Source organism: Macaca fascicularis, chromosome 5 (genome assembly GCF_037993035.2).
Source record: "Macaca fascicularis isolate 582-1 chromosome 5, T2T-MFA8v1.1".
NCBI classification, from domain to species: domain Eukaryota; kingdom Metazoa; phylum Chordata; class Mammalia; order Primates; family Cercopithecidae; genus Macaca; species Macaca fascicularis.
In genome coordinates this window covers 56,808,186-56,835,212 of record NC_088379.1, presented here as the reverse complement: position 1 = coordinate 56,835,212, position 27,027 = coordinate 56,808,186, and the positions used below count along the sequence as shown (strand labels likewise).

The 27,027-nt window shown below is 37.8% G+C and overlaps 1 protein-coding gene across 3 annotated transcripts in view; it reads right to left on the bottom strand.

The window, feature by feature from the left end:
* CCNI (cyclin I) overlaps positions 1–27,027 on the bottom strand; it is a 28,638-nt gene continuing 1,611 nt past the window's right edge. Inside the window, exons 2-7 of one of the 3 annotated variants that reach the window (XM_005554987.4) lie at positions 18,760–18,916; positions 11,302–11,430; positions 9,365–9,439; positions 9,087–9,227; positions 8,269–8,499; positions 1–1,542 (exon numbers count right to left, since the gene is read on the bottom strand). In XM_005554987.4, the coding sequence (XP_005555044.1) occupies positions 1,099–1,542; positions 8,269–8,499; positions 9,087–9,227; positions 9,365–9,439; positions 11,302–11,430; positions 18,760–18,873 (1,134 nt within the window). In that variant the 5' untranslated portion in view covers positions 18,874–18,916 and the 3' untranslated portion in view covers positions 1–1,098. The remainder of the gene's footprint in view (positions 1,543–8,268; positions 8,500–9,086; positions 9,228–9,364; positions 9,440–11,301; positions 11,431–18,759; positions 18,917–27,027) is intronic. The other 2 variants (XM_074039844.1, XM_005554988.4) reach the window with 2 other exon arrangements.

Here is a 27,027-nt window from a genome sequence, read left to right as displayed (position 1 = left end):
TTAAGGACAACTTTTTATTGCTACCAGAGGCTTTTATCATCAGTACATGGTTCTGACTGCAATACCTTTTTCAGACTGCAAAGGGAGCTCAGGACCCAGAAGTCGTTAAGAGAACTATAAGTAGGCTGGGGAGGCAGGTGGGGAGTAAGTTCTATTAGAAAATCCTAATAGCTTAACAAAACTAGGGTACTAAATTCAGTTATAACATGTTACAGACTCAAATCACAGAGCTGCCCCAACATCTAGACAGTCTCTCCTACTGATTATAAATGAGTGAAAACTATCAGTTAGAAAAATCTAATTTCAGTTGTTACATACATGTTTCTTTGGTGAGCACCTGGATATATTAACTTTATCACAAATTCTTTTATACAAATGTCAAAAATGCTTTCAACAAATCTAAGTGTCCTAATTACATACCACTTTTAAGCATCACTTTAAGGTAAACAAAAATGAAAACCATAATTTTAAATTAAAATTTGAAATGAGACACAAAATCAACCTGGTAATATGAGAACTTTTTCTGTTGCTGTCTCTGATTAATATGGGACAATTCCAAAGTACCCTTTCATACTAATTGGAACTTGCATCATGGCTGTCACACTGAAATAATTTGTTCGACTGCTAAAAAATAATTTTGGGGTTTCCTATTCAGTGAGAATCAATACAGATCAGCATGCATAAAGTTCAGTAACTTAAATGGAGAAGCAAGCAAAAGCAAAATCAAATCAGGATGCTGAGGGGGAACAGGTTTGCTGGCTATGAATTTTAACTGAATTTTTTATGGGGCAAGCTACGTTACATTATGGCAGAAAAAAAGTGCAACTGGCATACTACAAAGAGGTTTTTTAAGTTTAAAAAAAGTTTGGATCTTTTGGATTTTTTTTTTTTTTTTTTTGGTCCTTATGTGTTTAAATAACACTGAATTATAATTAGCCACACAAATAATGAGAGTAGTTTTGTTTTGTTTTTTTTTCTGGCTCACTCCAAATCAGCCTGTTAAGGTATATATCCTTCTACAGCCTTTCCTGATTTTGCATGTTCTCATTCCCAGAGTAGTCTACCTTAGTTTACACTCAAAGGTAACACTTGTTGAAACTACATGACAGAAACAGGCTGCAAAGGTGGACAAGGGGAAGCATGTCCCTCTTGTCTTGATAAATCAGTGCCACACACAGAACCCACATTTTCTGAGACATTATCTTCATTATAGAGCCGTTTGATTCCATCATAGAAGTCATCCACTTCCATTTCCTCTACTTTGCGTTTAGCAGAGGTCTGCTTGCACCCACTGGCAGCTGGGAGATGATGGTAAAAGGCTGCTGTACCTCTGACTGGCACTTCTGGCTTGCTGTTGTCCTTGGAGAAGTCTGGGCCTGGGACAGAGGAGGGATGTAATCTGAACACTCCTTTGTCACAGGTCACCAGGGTGTGCTTGAGGGGACGGTAGACATAAACGGAATTTAGAGGCAGGGAAGACTGCAGAGTAGAAAGGTGATGTGCCACAAGCTCCCGACAGTGGATCAACTGGGAGCTATCCATCTGGGCCAGGAAAAAAAAACAAAAAACAAAAAACAAAAACACAGGTGATCATTAATTAACATAGGCTGCTCTGTTATATCTGGTGGCCATTTTTCCTCCCTGTGCTTTCCATCCCTGCTGAGTCTTTTCTCTCCCCACATCTTCTACCTCCAACTCATCTATTTATCCAGCCTACCCATCCCATCATCATCATCTTAGAAATCAGGTCCAAATCTGTATTTCTAATATAATTATCTTTGGAACTTGAGTTCTGTATTTGCAATGTATGCTGAACATTTACATGAGAGCAGAAACTACTTTTTTGTATCCAACGTCTGTTTTTTTTTTTTTTTTTTTTTTTCAGTCTGTTCCCCCTGTCTAGAAGGCCCTTCATCCTACTCTCTTGGCCTCTTATAATTTTTTCAGTGGAGTCCAAAGTACTCATAAACACATTCATTAAGAATGTAAGAAGCCAAAGGGCAAAAAAAAATTTTTTTTAAATCAGGGATGAGGAGGAAGGCTAAGAATTTTAAAATAGTAAATGAAAAATTTAGAAATATATATTTTGTAGAAAATAGTAGACAACACTAAGATGAAATATTTTTCATAAAGATTTTAATTTGGGAGTTTTGCTAATTCCTTCTTACCCCTGGGGACAATTCACAGGTATCAGTCCTTTCTGGAGTTACCCCTGACTCCCTCAACCCCTCAAACACCCTAAATACCATGGTCATCTGTTTCTGTATCAATCTTTTAACATACTTATGGCCAGGCATGGTGGCTCATGCCTGTAATCCTAGCACTTTGGGAGGCCAAGGCGGGTGGATCGCTTGAGGCCAGGAGTTCAAGACCAGCCTGGCCAACATGGTGAAACCCCTTCTCCACTAAAAATACAAAAAATTAGCTGGACGTGGTGGTAGATGAGTAAACCCAGCTACTCAGGAGGCTGAGGCATGAGAATGGCTTGAGCCCAGGAAGTACAGGTTGCAGTGAGGTGAGATCAAGCCATTGCATTCCAGCCAGGCAAAGAGACAGAGTGAGACTGTCTTTAAAAAAAGACACTAAAACCTTTTAACATATTTACCACGTTGCATTATAATAATCTATTTAAACATTTAGCCTTTCCATTATAGACTACAAGACCGAAGGTGTGGCATTGTATTATATTCATCTTTTTATCCCTAACTTTCTGGCACAATGACTGTACATGGAAGGCCTTCAAATTATTACCTGTAGTAAAGTGTCTCTCTTCCTCACTTTCAGTTACAGCATTGTCAAAATAACCTTAGTTAGCATCATATATTCCTTCCCTACTCTCTTCAGCAGCACCCCAATGCCTACCAGAAATAAGCTAAACTCCTTAGTTTTATTAATAAGGATCTCCATAATCTGACCCCAACCTTCTTTTCTAGCCTTATTTCCTAGCATACCCTCAACTTGTGGTCTACACTCTTGCTAAACAGTCCTGCTCTATAAGATGCACTAATCTTCCCCTTTCTTATTTTACCCTTAATCATCTTATTTCTACCTGTTGAAATTGTATTGCCCATTCCTTCCAGGACTGGCTAAACACCATCACCTTCAGGAAGCCTATCTTGACCATTTAACTATCAGGGATAACTTTTTTCCAGTTTTGGGTATTTTGGACATTTCTGGACCAAGTCTTATTCATCCTCATATAACCTGCAGCACACACCATGACTGTTTGCAATACCACAGAGAAAATAAGGGAAAATAACGTACTCTACAAGAACACATTTGATCACAAAATTATTTTTATCTCTAAATACATTCATTATTTGTTACTGAAAAATACCAGAGGAAAGAATGGTAAAAGGCTGATGTTAGTCATTGTATAATACAAATGCAAAATAACTGAAACTGTCAGAAATATACAACAAAATGGCAGATTTTAGCATCTACCATCATATTGTTCACTGATTTTTTTTCTCCTAGTTTGAAAGGCATTAGATAACACACTATGGGTAAGACACTATTAACTAGTATTAGAATTTGTTCTCCCTCCCTTAAAAGAAAAAAGTTACGTAACACTTAAGATAGTCCCTGAACTATCAAGCTTACATTTAGGCTAGGTCTTATTATATATCCCAGGGATGTAGAACAAGCTGAAACATGCTAAAAATATTGGAACAAAGCACAGAGAAAGGATGGAGCTTCTGCCAGTATTTTAGGAAGCCTACAAAAAAGAAATGAAAGAAACTGGGAGTGAAAAAGGGGCTACAGTGTAGAAATTATTTCTAAAAAAATAAGTACAGTCATCCCACAGTATCCATGGGGGATTACTTCTAGGATCCCCCAAAAGATAACAAAACCCAACATGCTCAACAAACCCAACAACCCAGAATGCCTACACATCACTTCATCTGTGTGGATTCAATGTAATACTCAGCGTGCAACAAATGCAAGGTTTTTTTGGAACTCTGTCAAATTTCTTCCTAAGTATTTTCAGTTCACGTTGGCTGAATCCAGATGCCAAACCCATGGATATGGAAAGCCAACTGTACCTCGTTTAATGAAATGTTCTTTAGCAAATGAACGATATTTATTGGCTTAGAAAGGTAAAGGTACCACAAATATAATGCCTTGGTCACTGGGCATAATAAATGCCATGGCAGAATCAATACTATGGTAGAAAGAGACATGTATTTAAGTAAGAGGAAGACTGTCACTATCATCTTTCTGTATGACAAAACTAAGTAAGTAGAGAGTTATATTTTAGAGGTGGAAGACTGACAAAAAATGATAGCGCTAGAAAAGACCTTAGAAATTATTCAAAACAAAACCATCCATATGAACTCCACTTCCACCCAAGTCCCAAGTAACTCTTTTCTCCAAAATAACATCAAAATAAATTCCTTCTAATCTAGTACAATCTGAATTTGTTCTATAAGATGACAAAATAATTTGTTCCTTCTTGAGATCCAGTGGAAGAAACAAAACAAGCAAATATACTGAAACTACCAAAACTCTCGACACCAGACAAGTCCTCTAATGGAGTTGGTAAAAAGGACTTAAATGAACTCTAATTATAAGGTGTCAAGAGAATATTTATTATTTTTTATAACAATAAATGACATAAATGGTAGGCCCACATGGATCCAGGTTTGATGAACAGCATGAAGCACTGAGGAACCTGCTGGAATAGTCTGACCACAGCCACCTTCAAAAAACCAGGAGACGTGTGGGGAGAGGTCTGTTTCTTCCTTTTTTTTTTTTTTTTTTAATTTGCTTCTTTTTACTTTTAGATTCAGGGGGTACCCATGTGCAATATATACCTAGGTATATATTGCATGATGCTGAGGTTTGGAGTAAAAGTGATCCTGTCAACCAGGTAGTGAGCACAGTACCCAACAGTTTTTCAACCCTTACTCCCCTCCCTCCCTCCCCGCTCTAGTAGTCCCCAGTTTCTACTGTTGCCATCTTTATGTCCACGTGTACCCAATGTTTACCTCCCACTTGTAAGTGAGAACGTGTGGCATTTGGTTTTCTGTTCCTGTGTTAATTCACTTAGGATAATGGCCTCCAGCTGCATCCATGTTGCTGCAAAGGACATGATTTTGTTCTGTTTTATGGCTGCACCTACTCTACAACTAGAACATGGACTTTGACTACTGCCCAGCTAGGAACTACAAAGACCAGCACACTAATCTAGGTAGAGTTAACGGTCTGAGTTTATCCGAGTGGGCCACATCAGAAAGAGGAAGACGTGAGCACAACCACACAACAGAGCAAGGGTAGAAGAAGGGTAAGGAGAGAGAGGTTTAGCCATCCCACAATGGTGACCAACAGGTGGTCACAAGAGCTTAAGGGGTGTAGTTGTGGGAGGTTAAGAGGAACAAAAGGAAGTTTGCCTTTCAAACCTGGGAACACTCACCATACTTTTCTCTCAAAGTGGGGGCTCAGGCAGAACTAGTGGGAGTGGCCTCCTCACAGTACGACATGTCTGTGATGGACTCTTCTCAAACCAAGACACTGGGAAACATGTCACAAATGATTTTGGCATGATCTTAGCAATCTGATTCAAGAATTTCCTATACTAAAACCAGAAAACTAGGAAGAGTATCTGATATTGTGGCCTTGTCACAGGTCTAAACACAAAGATATTGTATCTGGTGTTCCTACCTGAACACAGGAAACCTAGCAAAAAAACAGAAATGAGTCCTAAAGAACTAGGAGCCATCCATGTTTGGACCACATGGGTTGGTGTTAGAGCAGAACTGCTAGAACAAGTCCCAAAAGTCTCTACCAAGATTTATGACCTTCCTTTTCTTCACTAACTTCCCCATTGCAATTTGAATACTACATGGGGCAAATCTCTTTAAAAAAAAAATCACTGTATTTCCAGTTTTCAAACTACGTCCAAACACTACCTACATAATATAATCTAAACCTACACTACATAGGTAGATCTCTAGCTATGGAAGGGAAAAGGCTATGTTGAGTGGGGCTCTGCCCTTAAACACTTTTCTATTCTATATTCTGGGATTGTGTGTGTACAAGATTTTCTTGGGGGAAGGGGGACTGGGAAAGGGTTCCACTTCTCAAACAAATTGTGAAAACCACTGAACTAGAATTTTTTAAGGTTTGTGTGGTATGAAAAAAAGCACTGGTTCTTTTAAATCACTACTAAGTAGCTCTACGCAGCTCTAAGAAAGTCTTCAGTTCCCTACACTGGAGCTATAAAATAAAGGAGTTGAATGAAACAATTTCTCCAAAGATTCTGTCAAATCCCACATTTGTAATACTCCTTCAGCTAAGGAGAAAAAAAAAAGGTTCAGTGAATACTTTCTTCCTCTAGCACCAGAAAACTTACAGAAGAGAATCAGGAGATTTTCCAGTGTTTTTCACTAGGAAAACATGATCTCAAAGCTACAGAATACACATGCTATTTACATTATTATTTATGCTTCAAAATCTGTCCTCTGACACTAACATTTTAGAGCAATCTTTTTCTGTACTATCTTGAGAATAAGCACAGAGACCAAGTCGGAAGGCATTTAAAAATAATATAATGTAGGAGGTTTTCTATTAAGCCTATTCCTTTACTTCACAGTCTAATGTGAGTGATTAATATTCAACTTTTCTTTCCAACAGTCCGGGGTGAGCAAAGTAAATTTTCTGTGTCATATTATTCATTTAAATGATGGTTTCTCATAATTTCTAAAAATTCTCATGAGCAATTACTTCGTAGAATTTTCATTATAGCATTTAATTATTTCAATCTAAGACGATTAAGATATCCCTTGAAAACAAAAAACAGCCCGTGTTACACTACACAGGTAGATCTCTAGCTAACATACTGCTCTGATCATCAACCTTTTTTATGAAAAGACTGAGTCCCCCTCTGCTCACAAACTAGAGCCTAAAATTCTTAAAAGCACTGACATACTTGTTTAAAAAAAATTCTTTTTTGTCTGCTTCATTTTCTTCAGACATACTTCTTAAAATGTTTGCTATAAGATCAATTACAACTTTCTTAGAAAAACACCAAATTCAACTATTATGTTTTTCTTTTATAATATTCTAAATTTTTAGCTCAATAACTGCAGTTCTTTGCTACAAATTAGTTTATTGCAAAATGTTAAGCTTAGAATTTCACAATCTTCTAAGTAAAATCCAATAAAACAAATCAGAATAACTACTGTTAAATAAGAATAAATAGCCATATAAAGGGAAAGTAGTTTCATGAGTCTTTTATGGATTCAGCTGGCAGGAAAATGGTTTGCAGCAGATCTAAACTTGGTAAGTTCTATTTGGTGACATGAATAGAACCAGTAAGGCTTCTCTCAAAGTAGTTGCTAACATACAGCACTCTCACCAACTTTCCATTTGGATGAGAATTTTCTCTACTGAACCTTTACATTTTACTTAGGTGGTGGATAATTTATCAACCTATACATTTTATAACAATCTGTAGATTGTTACAAACTAATCTAAGGTAATAACAGAAGTGCCAGGGCAAAACCTCTTTCAGAAAAGTGGCTTCTACCTGCCAGTCTGGTATAAATACTTCACTTACTAGCCAACAATAAATTATCTGCTTGTCTAAAAAGCAACTTATTCTAATTTTTGTTCCTGACATCCATTATAAAATGAGTGAAGTAAAGAAGTACTACATTAAAACTTGCAGATGTAGCTAGGATAAAGGACAATATGGTACTGATAATCTTATGAACATTTTATAATTGTAAAGATAAGTAATCTAAGAGAAATGGTGCAAAGGAATCTTAAAAATACTATATAAGGTTTTTTTTTTTTTTTGAGACAGAGTCACGCTCAGTCGCCCAGGCTGGAGTGCAGTGGCGCCATCTCGGCTCACTGCAGGCTCTGCCCCCTGGGTTCACGCCATTCTCCTGCCTCAGCCTCCCGAGTAGCTGGGACTACAGGCACCAACCACTATGCCTGGAGAATTTTTTTGTATTTTTAGTAGAGATGGGGTTTCACCGTGTTGGCCAGGATGGTCTCGATCTCCTGACCTTGTGATCCGCCCATCTCGGCCTACCAAAGTGCCGGGATTATAGGCGTGAGCCACTGCCCAGCCACTATATAAGTTTTATAAGAAAACAAGAGAACATCTAGCCTGTAAATTTAAAATATATACTTTACTCTTGTCTAAAGAATGGTTTGCCATTACAACATTAGAAATGTCTTTCAGTTTGGTAACTCTATGTATTCCAATAATAGAAAAACTTAAAAAGAACACTATTTAATTAGACTGACACCTACCTGTGCTTTCTGAAGCAGTTCAATTGTAAGAGAAAGCCAATTAGGAATAAGTTTCTCCATTTCCAGACTAACCATGGCCAGAGCAAGCATGGATCCTCTGAATTGCAGAAGTTGGTTGCAGGCCATACAGTGAAGTAGTTGCTTGGTAAGGACTGCCAAATGTTGAGATGGGCTCAATTTGGGCAAACTGAAAAGTAACTGAGGCCTAGTTGATACCGCAATAGCATGGAACTGAAAATCACAAAAACATCATTTTAACTTGATTTAAATATATAGGAAATTACATATAGAAATTGATGCAACCTATTCAATTTTTTTTTTTTTTTTTTTTTTTTTGTGAGACAGAGTCTCACTCTGTTGCCCAAGCTGGAGTGCAGTAGCATGATCTCAACTCACTGCAACCTCCGCCTCCTGGGTTCAAGCAATTCTCCTGCCTCAGCATCCCGAGTAGCTGGGATTACAGGTGCCCACCACCATGCCCGGCTAGTTTTTCTATTTTTAGTAGAGACAGGGTTTTGCCATGTTGGCCAGGCTGGTCTCAAATTCCTAACCTCAAGTGATCTGCCTGCCTCAGCCTCCCAAAGTGCTGGGATTACAGGCATGAGCCACTACACCCAGCCTAACCTGTTCAATTTCTAAGTTTGTGATTTAAGCTTCAGTGATATGACATATATACTAATTTATAATTTTTCCTTGGATATCAATAGTTTTCTTTTTCCTAAAAACCAGTACAAAATAAATGAGTAGGCAATCTATTTTTTAATTTACTGAAGGCTACACACTCAAATAAGAAACTAAAAGACTTCAGGTATATTTACAATATGAAGAAAATCCAATGGTGTGGCTGTGTGAAGATCCCAATTCAACTTATCCAGAATAATTCTCTCCATTCTCAAAATTTCAGATGAGGAACATCCACAGAAACTGTCTCTTGCCAATACCTTTAGTACTGGAATTCTCTATTCAAAGCAAAGGGGAACAGGGACAGGGAGAAAAGGACAGAAAGAAACTCATTTACGATTTTTGTTTTGGCAAACAAGAAGCAAGTTAATGGAGAGAAATTTTCACAGAAAAACATTTTGAAAGGATTTATTACCTCATCTTCCTCAACAGTCTTGGCAGCTAGGAAAAAACAGCTGATTGCAATACAACTCAAGTATTTTGGATGAGCCTAAAATTTTGAAGAGGGAAAAAGCAACTTTATTGATTTTTCAAAAACGGTTGAACTTTTTATAACTGTTTTAAAAACAGAGATATACAGATGAGACAGGTATATACAAAATGCTATGGAATTCAATTAATATGACTGTCACTGCTTTTTAGATCAGAGCTAACTTTTTTAAGAATAGGAAAGAAGTTTATTGAAAAGCTTTAGAGCAGTAATGAAAGCAAGGAAAGTACACTTGCAAGATCAAGTGTCTCCAGGGCTAACTTTTAACATTACAATCCTAGCCATATGATATTCTACAAAAATAATATAAATTCCATTGCTCAAAGTTCAACCAAAGCCAGTTAGCCAAAGCTCATTTCCATCCAGCAGAAAAAAAGTCTGATTTAGAAGTTTTTAATAATATTCCCCAAATTAAAAAATATATTTTCTGTGTATGTAAACATTTTTTTAAAGCTGCTTGCAATCTGGGATATCTGAAAAATGCCTACTTTTATCTTAGCAACAAGTCCACATCACTCCTCCCTCCCTTCTCCACTACATCTAACCTACTTTTCACAGATAATTCCACAGAAAGATGAGTTTAAGGTTAGTGTCCTTTCTGGGACAGTATATTTTTCAAAAACTATTAGTGAACACATTGTTGTAGTTTCTATCATGAGATTCTTGCTGTGTTTATTAAACATTTGCAACAAAGTTGGGGAAATTTCTGGAACAATTAAAGAATTCTGCTAAGTATCTCATTTTTTTCATATTTCTTATTTTTTGGGTCCTGTCATGTTTAGTAAGTCTCTTAAGAGTAGAAGTTTGAAACTCAGCGGCTATTCAGTCTTACACTCCTTAATTCTTTGGCTTCTATTTTGTATACCTAATAAAGCATTTTAATTGACAGTTCCCCCAGTTTACATATTCTTATGCATACTAATGCCTACAGTTAAAATACTTTGCTACTCTTTCATGCCTTGCCATTAAATGCATGCTCATTTTCTACTTTAAATATGTTGAGGGCCTACTTACTAACTTGACACAGCCAATGACATAACAATGGGGACAATATAAAACCTAATTATTTGTATGCTGCCATTCAACAAAAATATACCAAGGTTGTTTTATGACATTTTGTTATATCCCAAAGTATGCCCATAAGAAAGCACTTCACATTTTTCAGAAAGCCACATAGTATGGATATTCAATAAGTAGTGACAGAGAAAAACGTGCAATAAGCTTATACTTTAGTCTGATTCCTTGTCCACCTCTGTACATCAATGTTAGAAAATGATAAAATATTCAGCTGATGCTATATGGTTTGTGCTAAAATCAAGAGATAGAAAATTTCATAGGCTAAAAAGTTATGAATACTTGTAACAAAAAGAAAATTACAGAATACAATTAGAAACACTTCCAAAAACACTTCTGCTTTTTAGTAGAAAGCTAGGAGCGGTAGCTCATGCCTGTAATCCCAGCACTTTAGGAGACCAAGGCAGGCTGATCACTTAACATCGGGAGTTCAAGACTAGCCTGGCCAACATGGCAAAACCCTGTCTCTACTAAAAATACAAAAATTAGACTGGCATGGTGGCACGTGTCTGTAGTCCCAACTATGTGGGAGGCTGAGGCACAAAACTCACTTGAACCCAGGAGGCAGAAACACTCCAGCCTGGGAAACAAAGTGAAACTATCTCAAAAAATAAAACTAAAATAAACAATAGCAGAACACATCACCACGTCTTCTTATGGGTACATACATCACTCTCCAGCAAAGTTCTCCACTTCTTTCTACCTTAAAGAATGTTTACTAATAGCTTCTGGTTTAGCATATGTACACTCAAATGAGGTTATATGTAAGTCTATCTTAAAACACTTACCTTTACAGTAGCTAAAAACCTGTCCAAAAGACTGCTAGCCAGAGCAAATGTTTCTGGGTAAAGGTTGAATTGGTACTTGAGTTTGGCCAGCCATTGAATTACTTCATCTCTCTGGGATGGAGAAACATTCTATAAGGAAACAATTTTAAAAACATAAGACAAAGTTTGAGCTATCATCAAGAGTATGTTTAGAATTCTCTCTCATAAAAAGTGAGGTAATACTACCTCACTTTTATGTTTAAAAATGTTTAAAAATGTTAAGGTTATTCACAATCTATCAGACTTGAGACAGATGAAAATAAAACTTTATTGGTTATCACATTTAATATCAACATCCAATATTCTCCTACTATATTAAAATTTTCACTATCATCTCACCAAATATCCATAGTTTAATTAAATTTAGGTGTTCAGAAAATATAACACTTTAAAGTTTAAGTAACACTATTATCAACTGATAGTAATTTTGGAGTTAAGTTCCCCCAACTCTTAAAATTAAGAAAATATAGTGAATTTCTCCCGCAGCAAATAGCCATTAACTTATCTTAGGAAATATAAATGAACTATGATAATGGAAACGATAGCCCATTTAAAAAACTAAAATCAATAGTAATAAGTGAAAGATACCAGGGACAACAGATGAATTATACATCTAGAGATGATGAAAAAATTGAACAGGAAATTAACCTGAAGTAAATTACTATTTCGAAAGATTTCCACAAACACAAAACATTATTGTTTTATTGCTGTTGTAAGCTTTACTACTGAGTATAGACTTAATTTTTAGCAGGGACACACTTTAATAGTGATTAGAAAACTTTTACTCTTAAGTTTTGGAGTCACCATTAAAAAAATAAAACCAGTTGTTTATGTCGGAAACATTCAGTATTCTCCTTATAGCTCTTTCAAACTGTAGTTTCAAACAGCTTGAAAGAGCTATAAGGAGAATACTCAAATAATATATAGGAAGATTAAAACAACAATGATGTTTTGTGTTTGTGGAAATCTTTCAAAACAGTCATTTACTTCAGGTTGATTTCCCGTTCAGTATTTTTTCATTATCTCTAAATGTATAATTCATCTGTTGCCCCTGGTAACTTTCACTTATTACTATTGATTTCAGTTTTTAAATGGGCTATCATTCTGTTATCATAGTTCATTTATATTTCCTAAGTTAACCATAGGAAGCCTACAATGGTATGGAACACTAGAAGTTATTCCTCATATCTAGCTGTAATTTTGTATCTAGGCTACTTTAAAATCTACTTCTGGACTAAGGGTTCATAAAAATCCCTGAGAACCAAGTAAAGCCAGTCACAGAACTTCTGGATGAAGAGTTAAGCATTCAAGAGAAATTAAATTCCTATCAAGATGAGCTTTTATCCAAAATGCCACAACAAATAAGGAAAAGTAATGTTAAGTAAGCCAGCCAAACACATCAACAACAAGGGAATAAATTCCCAGGAGACGTAGGTGATGTTATAAACTCATGAAACTGGGGAGGCTTTAGGGAGATGAAAGGAACAATGATTTACAGTAGCTATGAAAACAAGAACACCATTAACTCCAACCTTCAGGTAGAGATACAATGTGGGAGAAAAAAAAAATCCCTGAATGACAGATTACATTAAACAATGTCATTATTTGGTGTTTGGCATTAAACAATAACAGAAACATACAATTGTAAGAAGAATCACAAAAGGTAATATACAAAAAAAGAGAATACAGTTATATGGAGATTATCATATAGTTACAACTAAATGACATAACTTATGTAAAGCACATATATAGAATGCAAATAGCACTCCAATTTTATTAGTTCTCCTTTCCTACCTCTAAACTACCCAATTATCTAACAATGTCAGAAAAACAAATTTACAAAATATTATACATGAATAGTTATTTTAAACACTGTAACAATTAGTCATGAAAGAAATCATGACAATAACTTTGAACTTTAATATTCCATATATATATCTTTTTGAGACAGGGTCTTGCTCTGTCACCCAGGCTGGAGTATAGTGGCACAACCATGGCACACTGCACCCTCAACCTCCCAGGCCCAAGTGATCCTCCCACCTCAGCGCCCCCAAGTAGCCAGGACCAGAGGTACGTGCCACCATGCCAATTTTTTTTTTTTTTTTTTTGAGACGCAGTCTTGCTCTGTCACCCAGGCTAAAGTGCAGTGGCTCGATCTCAGCTCACTATAGCCTCCGCCTCCTGGGTTCTAGCAATTCTCCCTGCCTCAGCCTCCCAAGTAGCTGGGATTACAGGCTTGTGCCATCACGCCTGGCTAATTTTTATATTTTTAGTAGAGATGGGGTTTCGCCATGTTGGCCAGGCTGGTCTCGAACCCCTGATCTCAAGTGATTCGCCCGCCTCAGCCTCCCAAAGTGCTGGGATTACAGACATGAGCCACTGCGCCTGGCCTAATTTTACTTTTTGCAGAGACGAGGTCTCACTATGTTACCCAGGCTGGTCTTGAACTCCCAGACTCAAGCAATCCTCCCGCCTTGGCCTCCCAAAGTGTTGGGATTACAGGTGTGAGCCACTATGTGTGGCCCATATACCACATACTAAAATTTAACAATACGGCCAAGAAAAGAATTCCCACATGGCCAATGTTATCATCACTAGACAAAACTAGCCGTAACTTTTTTAAAACCCAAAAGATAACAGTTTAAGAAGACTCAATTTAACTGAAGTAATATTGAGTCTAAGGTAACTTTTTCAAATCAATTCAAACATGTACTAAACAGTAATATTATCATGACAGCATTACAAACAGTAAGTTCTGTGCCTAAGTAATTCATTTCACTCCTATTCCTCTATCATTTCACTCCTACTCCTCTAAAATAAAGAATGAAAGAGAAAAAGAGAAAGCCCAAAACAGTATTTCCTGATTTCATCAGGTGAACTGTTTCTCATATGGAATGCCCAAATAGGATTAGAAGGATTCAGTAGCTGAACAAATAATCCTAAAGAGAATTTATAATGGATTGATCAAACGTGGTAAAATATAGACTGCTATTAATATATATTCTGCATATATATTATATTCCACATGCTGCTAGTCTCTTCCTTATAATATACAACCTCCCCCGCTTTAAACTCTAAAAGGTTCACCACTACCTAAAAGATTAAGTACAATTCCCCAGCATGGCATACAAATCTATGACCTACCTCTCTAACCTCAAACATCTTCCATCACTTTGTCTTAAACTCCATGCTCTAAGAGCAGTAACTTCTATTTATGATCCTTCCTTGCCCCTGCTATGCTATTTTACATCACTGCTCCTTTGTTCGTATTGCTCCTTCTGCCTGGAACGCGCTCCCTTCTCTATCTCACCTGCTTTATTATGTATCTCTTGAGAGCTATTTTGATGTTATTCCCCACCAGGTACTTTTCCTGATAATTCAAGTTGGGCTAAGTACCTTCCTATGCTCCAACAGCATCTCATTACACCTGTGACGTTCAACATTTTTTTAAAAATTAAATTTCTTGGCATGCCTCACAATTGTAATCCCAGTACTGCAGGGGGCCAAGGCAGGAAAATTGCTTGAGCCCAGGAGTTTGAAACCAGCCTGGGTAACACAGTGAGCCTTCTTCTCCACAAATAAAAAAATTAGGCGTGGTGGTGCGTGCCTGTGATCTCAGCTACTTGGGAGGCTGAGGTGGGAGGATCACTTGAGCCTGGGAAAGAGAGGCTGCAGTGAACTGTGATGGAGCCACTGCACCCCAGCCTGGGCGACAGAGTGAGCCCCTGTCTCAGAAAAAAAAAATAATAATAATCGAATTTTTGCTTTTGGCTTTGATGAAGTAGGAAGCAGCAAACCAAACTCCAGATGAGAATGACTAGAAAAGTTGTTAACAACCTGTTTTGTAAGATTCCTTGGAGTTCTAAAATTCTACTGAAAATCATCCGTATATAAACAATTTGTGGCAGGGTTTTATCTTTGTAAATCAAAAGCACTTTGGCAAAATAAATTGAGAACACCTGAAAGTGTGTGCACTTTGACCAGTTTCAATGTTTTCCCCAAATTCATGTAACAAAATTATCATGAACTTGAAAGTACAATTACATAATATAAAAGAAGTTGTCTGCAAGTGCCAAGAACACAGTAAGGTACCTGAATGAATCATAAAGAAATGATAAACACCATTCACTGAAATGCTTACTTTCAGTCTATTATATGCAAGTAAACAAAAATGACACAACCATACCCCTCAAGGAACCTCACAATCAGATCACCAGAAAATTATAATACTTTGTGCTATCATAAGGGAAGCAGAATGTGGCAGAAACACATAGAAGATGAGTGATAGGTATATAATATTCTTGCCTGACCACGCTGTCCTAAATTAGGGGATAGGCGATGCAAATTAAACAAGAATTATGTGAGAGACTGACTTCAAAATATAGTCGGGGCAGGGGAAGTTAGAAGGAAACTGGAGGAAAAAGGCATAAGAGAAAGCTTAAAAATACCTTATTTTTCCATTTTTACCAACACTTCAAAACAAAATTAGAAAAGTCAGAGCAACAGTGGAAAGGGAGGTAAAAAAAAAAAAAAAAGCCAGTCCCTTAGAAGAAAATAAAAGAGTTAGAACTAGAATAGAGAAGTGGCTGAATGCGGTGGCTTACACCTGTAATCCCAGCACTTTGGGAGGCCGAGGCGGGCGGATCACGAGGTCAGGAGATCAAGACCATCCTGGCTAAGACGGTGAAACCCGTCTCTACTAAAAAATACAAAAAATTAGCCGGGCGTTGTGGTGGGCGCCTGTAGTCCCAGCTACTCAGGAGGCTGCAGCAGGTGAACAGAGTGAACCCGGGAGGCGGAGCTTGCAGTGAGCTGAGATGGTGCCAGTGCACTCCAGCCTGGGTGACAGAGCAAGACTCTGTCTCAAAAAAAACAAAAAAACAACAAAAAAAAATTGAATAGAGAAGTGTCCCCTGGGGGTTACCCTGGCAAGCAACTCAAGCCCCTATATAGCCTTTTACCCCTATTCTTATCTCCTATCCCCACCAGACCAAGGCTACCCAAATTTTATAAGTATTAAATACGACTTCTACTTGGCATTACTAAAGGCAAATCCTGAAGAAGTGGGTCTCTCTCAGAAGTTCTGATACTATTCTGTTCTCTGGTATTACCACACCAGTATTTGTTAAATCACCTACAGAAATAGGCCAGATTTGGGCATGGTTGCTCACGCCTGTAATCCCAGCACTTTGGGTTACTGAGGCAGGCAGATTACCTGAGGTGAGGAGTTCGAGACCAGTCTGGCCAACACGGTGAAACCCTGTCCCTACTAAAAATACAAAAATTAGCCAGGTGTGGTGGCGGGTGCCTGTAATCCCAGCTACTTGGGAAGCTGAGGCAAGAGAATCACTTGAGCCCAGGAGGCCGAGGTTACAGTGAGCTAAGATCATGCCATTGCACTCCAACCTGGGCAACAAGATAAAAACTCCTTCTCCACCAAAAAAGAAAGAAAGAAAGAAAGAAATAGGTCAGATTATTTGGTAATATAGCAATATACTACAATCTAGGTAGAATATCATCTTCAAAGACCAGGCTGTAAAAACATATTATTGTTGGTTACATGCTGACTCAAGGACATAGCAGGAGGAGGAAAGGAATGGTCCTACAAGCAGCTATAAAAAAGCTTTGAGGCTCACTAGAATGTCACAACATAAGGGAAGGAATTTATTTTCTCCTGTTGTATCCCCAGTGCCTAGAATAGTGCCTAGAGTATGGCAGATACTCACCAGACATTTGCTAAATAACTTGAATTCCCAACTAATCTAAAAATCACACATGCACACAAAAATATAAAACAACAACAACAAAAAGTATCACAGGAAGAGGACTACCTTAGGAAAAGGATCAAATTATAACTTTTTTTTGAGATGGAGTCTCACCCTGTCACCCAGGCTCGAGTGCAGTGGTGCGATCTCGGCTCACTGCAACCTCTGCCTCCTGGGTTCAAGCAATTCTCATGCCTCAGCCTTCCAAGTAGCTGGGTCACAGGAATGAGTCACCACACCCAGCTAATTTTTGTATTTTTAGTAGAGACAGGGTTTCACCATGTTGACCATGGTTGGTCTCGAATGCCTGACCTCAGGTGATCTGCCCACCTCAGCCTCCCAAAGTGCTGGGATTACAGGCGAGAGCCACTGCGTCCAGCCCAAATTATCATTCTATTACTATCATTCTATTAAAGTCTTGAGTAAATTGGGACTACTGCCTACTTTTTCAAAGGATTAAATGAGATATTAAATGAGATAGTGTATGTATAAACACTCCACATTCCGGTTAACTAATCAGTTTGCAAAATGACAAGTAACAGTAAATGAAGAATGTATTTCTTCAGCTTGTGGGAAAGAATGATATAAGTTGGAAAAATTAGAATTGAATTAAAAAGGCATATATGCTTTCAAAACCAATGAGCAAAGGATAGCCTAAAACAACACAGGAGGAACTTACATATTTGCCATTCGTTCACTAATGCATATTAAAAGAACATTTGACCACTATTCTATTTTCCAAGCACCATGTTAGATATTAAGAGTAAAAGATATATAAGACATCTTATACGATGAACTTTTGGAGTGGATAAACTTCACAGTTATTTGTGAAAAATAATTATATATAATAGAAGTATAAAAATTTCTACAAGAAAAACTATACAGCCAACAGTAGTTAAGAGGCCAGCTGGCTATCTTCTAAAAAGCTTCCAACATTGGTATTACCTTAGTAGTTCACATGAACTCCTTATCGCTACTGATGAAAGAGTAGGTTTTTGGTTGACTAAAGACAATGGTATGAAGATGTTCAGCCTCTGGCTAACTATAAACTATGTATCTAAAGAAGGTTACTACTGTTAGTATAGATTATGAGGAAAGAAAACGAACTTAACTATATTCCTAAAGCTGTAACTCAGATAACAACAAAACAGGTCAACAAACAAAAACAGTTAACTCTTGTTTCAGAAAGAAACGGCTACAGTAGGAGCAGGAGTTTTTAAAAAAGAAGAGGCTGGGCATGGTGGCTCACGCCTATAATCCCAGCACTTTGAGAGGCCAAGGCTGGTGGATTGCTTGAGCTCAGGACTTCCAAACTAGGCTGGGCAACATGGTGAAACTCCATCTCTACCAAAAATACAAAAAATTAGCCAGGCATGGTGGCATGTGCCTGCAGTCCCAGCTACTCAGGAGGCTGAGGTGAGAGGATCGCTTGAGCCAGGGAGGCGCGGGATGCAGTGAGCTGAGATCATGCCACAGCACTCCAGACTGGATGACAGAGTGAGACCCTGTTACACAAAAAAGAAACAGGGAGATGTCTCTCAAATATAGCACATCCTTAAATGGTACAAATTCCTCCAATGCAGTGTCAAGATATTATTATGTATGGCAGTGGTATGCTTATTTCTAATAAAATTAATCGGTCTTAAATCATTACCTGATTTGAAGGCATTTTCCGCACATTCACTTTCCACATCTGCGCTTCCCTAGTGATTGCCTTTTCCAACAGGAAAGACAATCTCTGGTTTTCCAAAGGCCCTGGAAACTTCATGATATCCTTTGGATCTGCCTGCTAGCCAGCTTGATGTAGCTACCTACAAAATCAAATATGTTTTAAAATTAGTTACAGAGTAAGTGTAGCATTATATAAAGTACTTATTAAGCAACTCATAAAACAACATAAGAATGCTATGAGGCAGTATAGGATTTTACAGCTCTTTAAAATATCATATTAAAATACCAAAATAATCAGTTATCTAAAACATCCACACTTTAAATCTGAAATTCAGTTATAAAGAGAATAAAAACAAGGCCACGTAATTGATAGAACCTTTGGACCTTGATCAAAAGATGTTATTAATGTTTCAAATTGTCAAAACTTTGTCACTGACTTCTTCACCAGGAATTCCTAGAATTATTTCAAACATTCCTCTTAAAAACCTAATCAGACAAGGGCCACTAACATTTTTCCTTCATTAAAAAGAGAATATATCAATTACATTAAATCCTACTCATTCCCACTTTTTCAGTATGAAATCATCTTAAATTGTGCTTCCAATTCCGTATCCATCAGCTACACATGTAGATATTTAAATATGAGCTGAATAAAATTTAAAAACTGGCCAGGCGTGGTGGCTCATGCCTGTAATCCCAGCACTTTGGAAAGCCAAGGCAGGTGGATCACTAGGTCAGGAATTGGAGACCAGCCTGGCCAACATGGTGAAACCCTGTCACTACTGAAAACACAAAAATTAGCTGGGCATGCTGGCGGGTGCCTGTAATCCCAGCTACTAGGGAGGCTGAGGCAGGAGAATCCTTTGAACATGGGAGGCGGAGGTTGCAGTGAGCTGAGATCACGCCATTGCACTCCAGTCTGGGCAACAGGGTGAGACTCCGTCTCAAAAACAAACAAACAAAAAAACTTATTTCTTCAGTCACAATAGCCTTACTTCAGTAACCACATGTGGCTAGTGGATACTGTATCGGACAGTGCAGAAAAGGAACATTCCTATTAATGCAGTAAGTTCTACTGAACAGTGCTCACCTACAAGGCTCCACAGTACAATGACTAGCACTCTAAAATGAGCAGCATGTCTAAATAGTAAGTTTAGCAGTGCAAGACAACACAGAGTCCAAGGGAAATGTCTCTAGGTTTTATGTTTATATGTATTTGGAGACAGAGTCTCACTCTGTTGCCCAGGTTAGAGTGCAGTGGTATAGTGGCTCACCGCAGCCTTGAACTCCTGCGTTCAGGTGATCCTCCCGCCTCAGCCTCCCAAATAGCTGGGACTATAGATGCACACCACCAAGCCCAGGTAATTTTTTTTTTTTTTTTTTTTGTAGAGATGCAGTTTTGCTAGGTTGCCCATCCTCAAGCAATCCTCCTGCTTGGGCTCCCAAAGCACTGGGGTTACAGGGGTAAGCCACTGCATAGGCTTCTAGGTTTAGGGGGAAAAAAAAAAAAAAAGCAGCAAACTACAGACTTGAGGTTTGACTGTGTGTAGAAAATTGGATTAAGAAACTGCTAAAGAATGTGAAAAGGTGGCTGGGCACGGTGGCTCACATCTGTTAATCCTAAGCACTTTGGGAGGTGGAGATGGGCAGATCACGAGGTCAGGAGTTCAAGACCAGCCTGACAAATATGGTGAAACCCCGTCTCTACTAAAAATACAAAACTTAGCCAGGCATGGTGGCAGGTGCCTGTAATCCCAGCTACTTGGAAGACTGAGGTAGGAAAATCGCCTGAACCCAGGAGACGGAGGGTGCAATGAGTCAAGATTGCACCACTGCACTCCAGCCCGGTGACAGGGCAAGACTCCATCTCAAAAAAAAAAAAACAAAAAAGAATGTGAAAAGGCTCAGCTAGATTTGTTGAAAGGTAAGCAACTAAAAAGGTAATGAACTTCAGAAAAAAGAGTTTAAGAAAGTAAATAATATATCACAATATCTATACAGCAATAATAATGAAAATACTGGATAGATCACAGTATGATAAAATCACATTGGGAGGATGTGGAGACATAACTATGGATATTGGAAGAGGGTAAAATAAAAGCCACGTCTTTACATTTCATAGTAGGAAATCCATAAATATCTCAAACTGAAATGTCAAAACACAGCAGTAGAGCAAGTTGTTTGAAAATGTGATGCTAAATAACGGGAGAAGCAGGAAAGAGCTGGGAGTAGTTAACCTCTGCGGAGTAAGAAAAGGGTGAGAAAGGCCTAGCATAGGAGAATGCTGGTTTTCATTATAAATTTCACTAACAATGTGACTTTCTCAACTACATACCTGTATTACATACTTCAGATTCATGGGCTCTAAGAATTTTTTTAAATATCCAGAATTAACATGTAAAAAGTTCCAATTTTTTAAAATATAAAAGATTTGGAAAAGCAAAAAATAGCAAACCACTTCTATAATTTCCACATTCTATCCCAACTCCAGCTCTTTCCTATGTACCACTTCACATATGCTACCTACTTGCTTCTCAACTTACTAGAGACTAATTCTGGTTAACTCAATTACGATTTTGTTAATTTTTGTGTCTTTAAACACCTGAGTTTTTGCAAATCTTCTATAATTAGCATAAAATATTTTCATACTAAGACAACAAAGGGTAAATAGAACAGAAAAAGAACTAATACTAATCCAAAAAGACCTATCTCAAACGTAATTTCTTCTAAAAACTCTTGATTCTTTCATCATGTCATAAAGCAGCTTTCCACTAACTCCCCAACTATGTTATAAATTCCTGGCCAGGTGCAGTGGCTCAGGCCTGTAATCCTAGCACTTTGGAAGGCTGCGGAGGGCAGACTGCTTGAGTCACGGAGTTTGACGCCAGCCTGGGCAATGTGGTGAAACTCCATCTCCATAAAACATACAAAAATTAGGCAGGCGTGGTGGTGTGTGCCTGTGGTCCAAGCTACGTGGGAGGCTGAGGTGGCAGAATGACTTGAGCCTGGGAGGCTGAGGTTGCAGTGAGCCAAAATCATGCCACTGCACTCCAGCCCCAGCAACAGAATGAGACCCTGTCTCTAAAGAAATAAATCTCTATGCAGTCACATCTGCCAATATCATTTTTTTATTACTCACTGTGTCCACAGCACAGTACTTTGATGAAACAGAGACCCAACCAATTGTTCCAGTTCCAACTACTGGAGCCCAAAACAAAAACATACAACCAAAAAAACTCTACCCCCACCTGCAACAACCCACTGTGTGTGGGGTTCTGGCATTTTCTTTTTTTATATACATCCTTGTTCAGAACTTTAACCTACCAAAATCTCATCTCTTTCACACCAGTATTTCCAATCTTTAAAGAGTGCTATCATGCACACCAATTCATCTTTTTCATAGTTGAAAACTTCGATAGCTCCTCAGGATATTTTGCCTCTTCTAAATTAGCTTTAGTTTTACCATAAATGCAATCTAAAATCATTGGCCTTTTTTTTTTTTTTTTTTTTTTTTTTTTGAGACAAGAGTCTCATTCTGTTGGCCAGGCTGGAGTGCAGTGGCACAATCTCGGTTCACTGCAACCTCCACCTCCCAGGCTCAAGTGATTCTCCTCCCTTAGCCTCCTGAATAGCTGGGGTTACAGGCATGCACCACCACATATGGCTAATTTTTGTATTTTTAGTAGAGACGGGCTTCACTATGTTGGCCAGGCTGGTCTCGAACTCCTGACCTCAAGTGATCGGCCTGCCTTGGCCTCCCAAAGTGCTTGGATTACACGTGTGAGCCACCAGTCGTGGCCCTTGTTAGCTTTTTTTTTTGAAGACACCTCAGTATCAGTTCAGATATAATTTACGGTCAACAAAAACTGTTAAGAGACTTTCTTAGGTTCCTTGTTAAGCCAGCTTTACCCCTACCTGCCCTAACCCATTGTGTGTGGCGTTTGGGTACCTTCCTTTTTTGTTTTGACACATCCTTGTTCAGAACAAAATATTCTTTATAAAAAAGAAAAAAGGTCATCTTGTTATATTCCATCCCTGTTGCATACTGCTGAGATATTGAGATTCCAATTTTGTTGCCTTGGTACCTTTCTCAGATCTTCAACAATTTGGTGAGCAAGCTCACTATAATTTCTTCTAATGCAGATAGAAATATTAACATTAGAAATGGAATGAAGGCCAGATGCTGTGGCTGATTTCCGTAATTTCAACACTTTGGGAGGCCAAGGCAGGAGGATCACTGGAGCACAGTAGTTCAAGACCAGCCTGGGCAACACAGTTGAAAACCTTTCTCTATATAAAAAAATGGAATGTAAACTAGATGACCATCTGTCAAGAGATATTTAGAAGAAACAGCTATTTGGGTCAAGATTAGACTTCACAGGTTCTAAGGTTTCTTCCAAACTCCTATTAAAAACCATAGAACTTTAATAATTCTTTCACGCCATTAGCTACAACCAAATGGATCCACCAGCCTTCACAAGCTATCCCAACAACTGACTGTCACTAGTGACTCAAGTTTCTTCACTAGATTTCAAGATTATTTTTAGAGGGTTTAGATGGGTAGAGAGAGAGAGACACATAAAGTAGAATCATGTAAACAGAAATAAATCAGGTTCAATGGATTCCTGTTCTCCAATGGCCTACAATTAAAGCCCTCAGTATGACTTTCAAATGTTTATATTGTAACAACTTTTTTTTTTTTTTTTTTTAAAAACAAAGGTATCTGGTTAGAGTCACATGGGAAATAAGAAAATACTTTGAGATGGGTGAAAATGAAGACATAACATACCAAAACTTATCAGATACAATTAAAGCAGTGCTTAGAAATAATACCTGAAAATGCCTCTACTAAAAAAAGGTATCTCAAATCAAGAGCCTCATCTTCTACTTTAACATAATGGAAAAAGAAGAGTAAACTGTTCCTAAAGCAAGACAGAAGCAAGGAAATATTAAATATTAGAATGGAAATTAATGAAGTAGAGAATACAAAAACAGCAGTGAAAAGTCAATGAAACCAGAAGCTGATTCTTTGAAAAGATAAAAATGGACAAACCTTTAGCTAGCTGGACTGACCACGAAAATACAGAGGACAAATTACTAAAATCAAGACTAAAAAAAAGACATTACTACCTACCTTACAGAAACAAAAAGAATTATAAAGGAATTTTATGAACAACTGTGTGCAACTAAATTGGAAAATTTAGATGAAATGGTCCAGTTCCCAGAAATACAAAATACCAAAACTTAAGAAGTAAAAAGCTGCACTGGTGAGATTATTCCAAAAAAAAAAAAAAAAAAAAAAAACCAACAAAAACAGAAAAAGAAAGAAAGAAAGAAAAAGCTGAGTAGTTGTAAAACCAAAGATTTAAACAGTTAATTTTTTAAAGCACTGTCAAAGAAAAATCCATGCCCAGATGGCTTCACTGGCTAATTCTACCAACCATTTTCAGAAAAACTAATAACAATTCTTTACAAATTCTCCCCAACTTATTCTTTGAAGCCAGTTATTATTACCCTGCTACCAAAACCAGACAGACATCACTAGAAAACTAGATTAGTATTTCTTCTGAATATAAATGCAAAATTTCTCAACAAAATACTAGCAAACTGAATCCAGCAATATAAAAAAAGAATTATACACCATAACCAAGTGGGATTTGTTCCAGGAATGCAAGCTTGTTTTAAGATTCAGAAACCAATGCAATACAACATTATCAATAGGAAAAAAACAAAAGAATCACTCTTTGCTCACTCTGGAGAAAGCTAACAAAGTAAAAAGAGGCATAATTTCCTTAAACTTTTAAAAATGGGACAGATAGCAGGGCATGGTGGCACCTGCTTGTGATCCCAGAACTTTGTGAGGCAGGAGGGAAGCACTCGGGGCCAGGAGTCTGAGACCAGCCTGGGCAACAGAGCAAGACCTATCTCTACCAAAAAAAAAAAAAAAATTTAAATTAGCCAGGCATGATATCATACGCCTGCCCGTAGTCTCAGCTACCCAGGAGGCTCAGGTGGGAGGATTACATAAGCCCAGGAGTTTGAGGCTGCAGTCAGCTATGATTACACTACCTCACTCCAGCCTGGGTAACAAAGTGAGACCCAATCTCTAAAAAAAAATAAATAAATAAAATAAAATAAAAATGGGGTACAAATAATTGCAAGACAAAAACAATGGGGGATACCTTTGGGGATGTTGCAGATTAAATGAGGCCACAAAAAATTGCTGCACAGGGTGGCTCATGCCTGTACTCCCAGCACTTTGGGAGGCCAAGGTAGGCGGATCACTTGAGGCCAGGAGTTGGAGACCAGCCTGGCCAACATGGTAAGACCCATCTCTACTAAAAATGCAAAAATGAGCCAGGCGTAGCGGTGCACGCCTGCGGCCCCAGTCACTCGGTAGGCTGAGGCAGAAGAATCACTTGAACCCAGGAGGTGGAGGTTGCATTTAGCCGATTACGCCACTGAATTCCAACCTGGACAACAGAGGGACACTCTGTCTCCAAAAAAAAAAAAAAAAAAAAAAAAAAATTGAAAAGAAACTGCAATACCTGACCTTCAATTGGATCCAGTACTGGAAGGAGACAAATGGTGTAAAGGTCATTATTGGGTCAAATGAGATAACTGGGACAGATTACACAAGTCAATGTATCGATTGCTAAATTTACCAAAATTGAAAATTTTGCTGTGATTCTGTAAGAAAGTATTACTATTATTCTGAAATATTTAGCAGTAAAGGGTCATAATGTATGTTCTATATAAAGAGAGAACAAAAGACAAGACTAGTAAGACATACTATGATACAGAAAGCATGGGCTTGGGTTTTCTTTTACTGACAGTGCACAAGCCTGTTTTCTAACGTGTAAAACACATTTTGAGTTGGATTAATAAATTCTGCTAAGAAATAAAATGCAAACATTTAAAACACAATTTTACTGTTTGAATAAACAGAACTATATAGTTCTATTTTGTTACTGTATGTCTATCGTTGGTCATATCCAATTTTGCAAGCTTTTTTAGAAAAGCAGGAAATAACAAAAGACTATTTTGGTTGGCATATTCCACACACAAACTTTATGCCAGCTTCACATTTCTCCTTCCATTCTCTCAATTGCTGCTGCTTCTCCTTTCTCCACGGTTATCAAATAGCTTAATGTCTGAGGCAATAGTTTATAAAAGGCTTATTGTACAGCATAACTATTACAGATATACATACATGGTCCCCTGCTCCTCTGAGGAAAAGTGCTGCACAGTGCTGGGTATACAATATAAACAACTTCACTAATATCTATTACTGTATTTGCCATCATTATCATACTAATTCCATTAATAATCCTGTACTGGTGCTGACTTCTGAATCTTAGTTCCCCTTCTGAAAGGAGGGATTAATGTGGCCATACAAGAAACTGAAGTTTTACTATTCCCTCCTTGACTTTATGCACTGGAAACAATGAATTAAAGGTATTTGCGATTCCAAGTATATGCTCTTTCCTAATCTCCATGGCTGTACACACTGTTGTTTCAACTTGGTATATCCTCTAGTTCATACTTCCCTTCCTAAAGTAGCCATCAGTCTGTAAGACTCTCCGGATTTGTGCTGTTGTGCTCTGCCTTCCCACATCTGTACTTGGACATAATTCTACTTTTACATCTAGTTGCTTTGTGATGATTATTGGTAGACTTGCCTTTTCTAATAATGAATTATTTGATGTTAATCTCCGGAGTTGAGCATATGCCTAATAATTAATATCTTCACTTGTAAAGAGCTTAACAAGTAAAAGCACTGAGTGCTTACTACTTGACGGCCTATTGTTCAAAGCGCTATGCCATATTAACTCATGTAACCTTCCCACAATTTAATCAAATTGTGGGAAGCCCTTTTTTTCGAGTTTTTTATTTTTATTTTTCTTACTACACCCCCATTTCAGCCATAAAGCCCATTTTAAAGACGAAGAAACATACACAGGAAGATGAATATTCTTCATTTTTAATGTATTACACAACATAAAACACGGACACACTCAAGTTTCCAATTTTGACCAAGACACATGCTAAGTTCCATTCTAACCTACTAGGATGTCACATTACCACATAAACTATCTGTAACTACAGATCGTCTTTCCTGAACTTTAGTCGGCCCTTCATCGGTATCAAGAAATTTCTAGTCCAGGGGCTCAGAATCTCTCGGAGATTCTCTGGTCCCAGACTAGCCAATCTAAATCTATTCCGTCCATTATTTCTTAATCTATTTGTC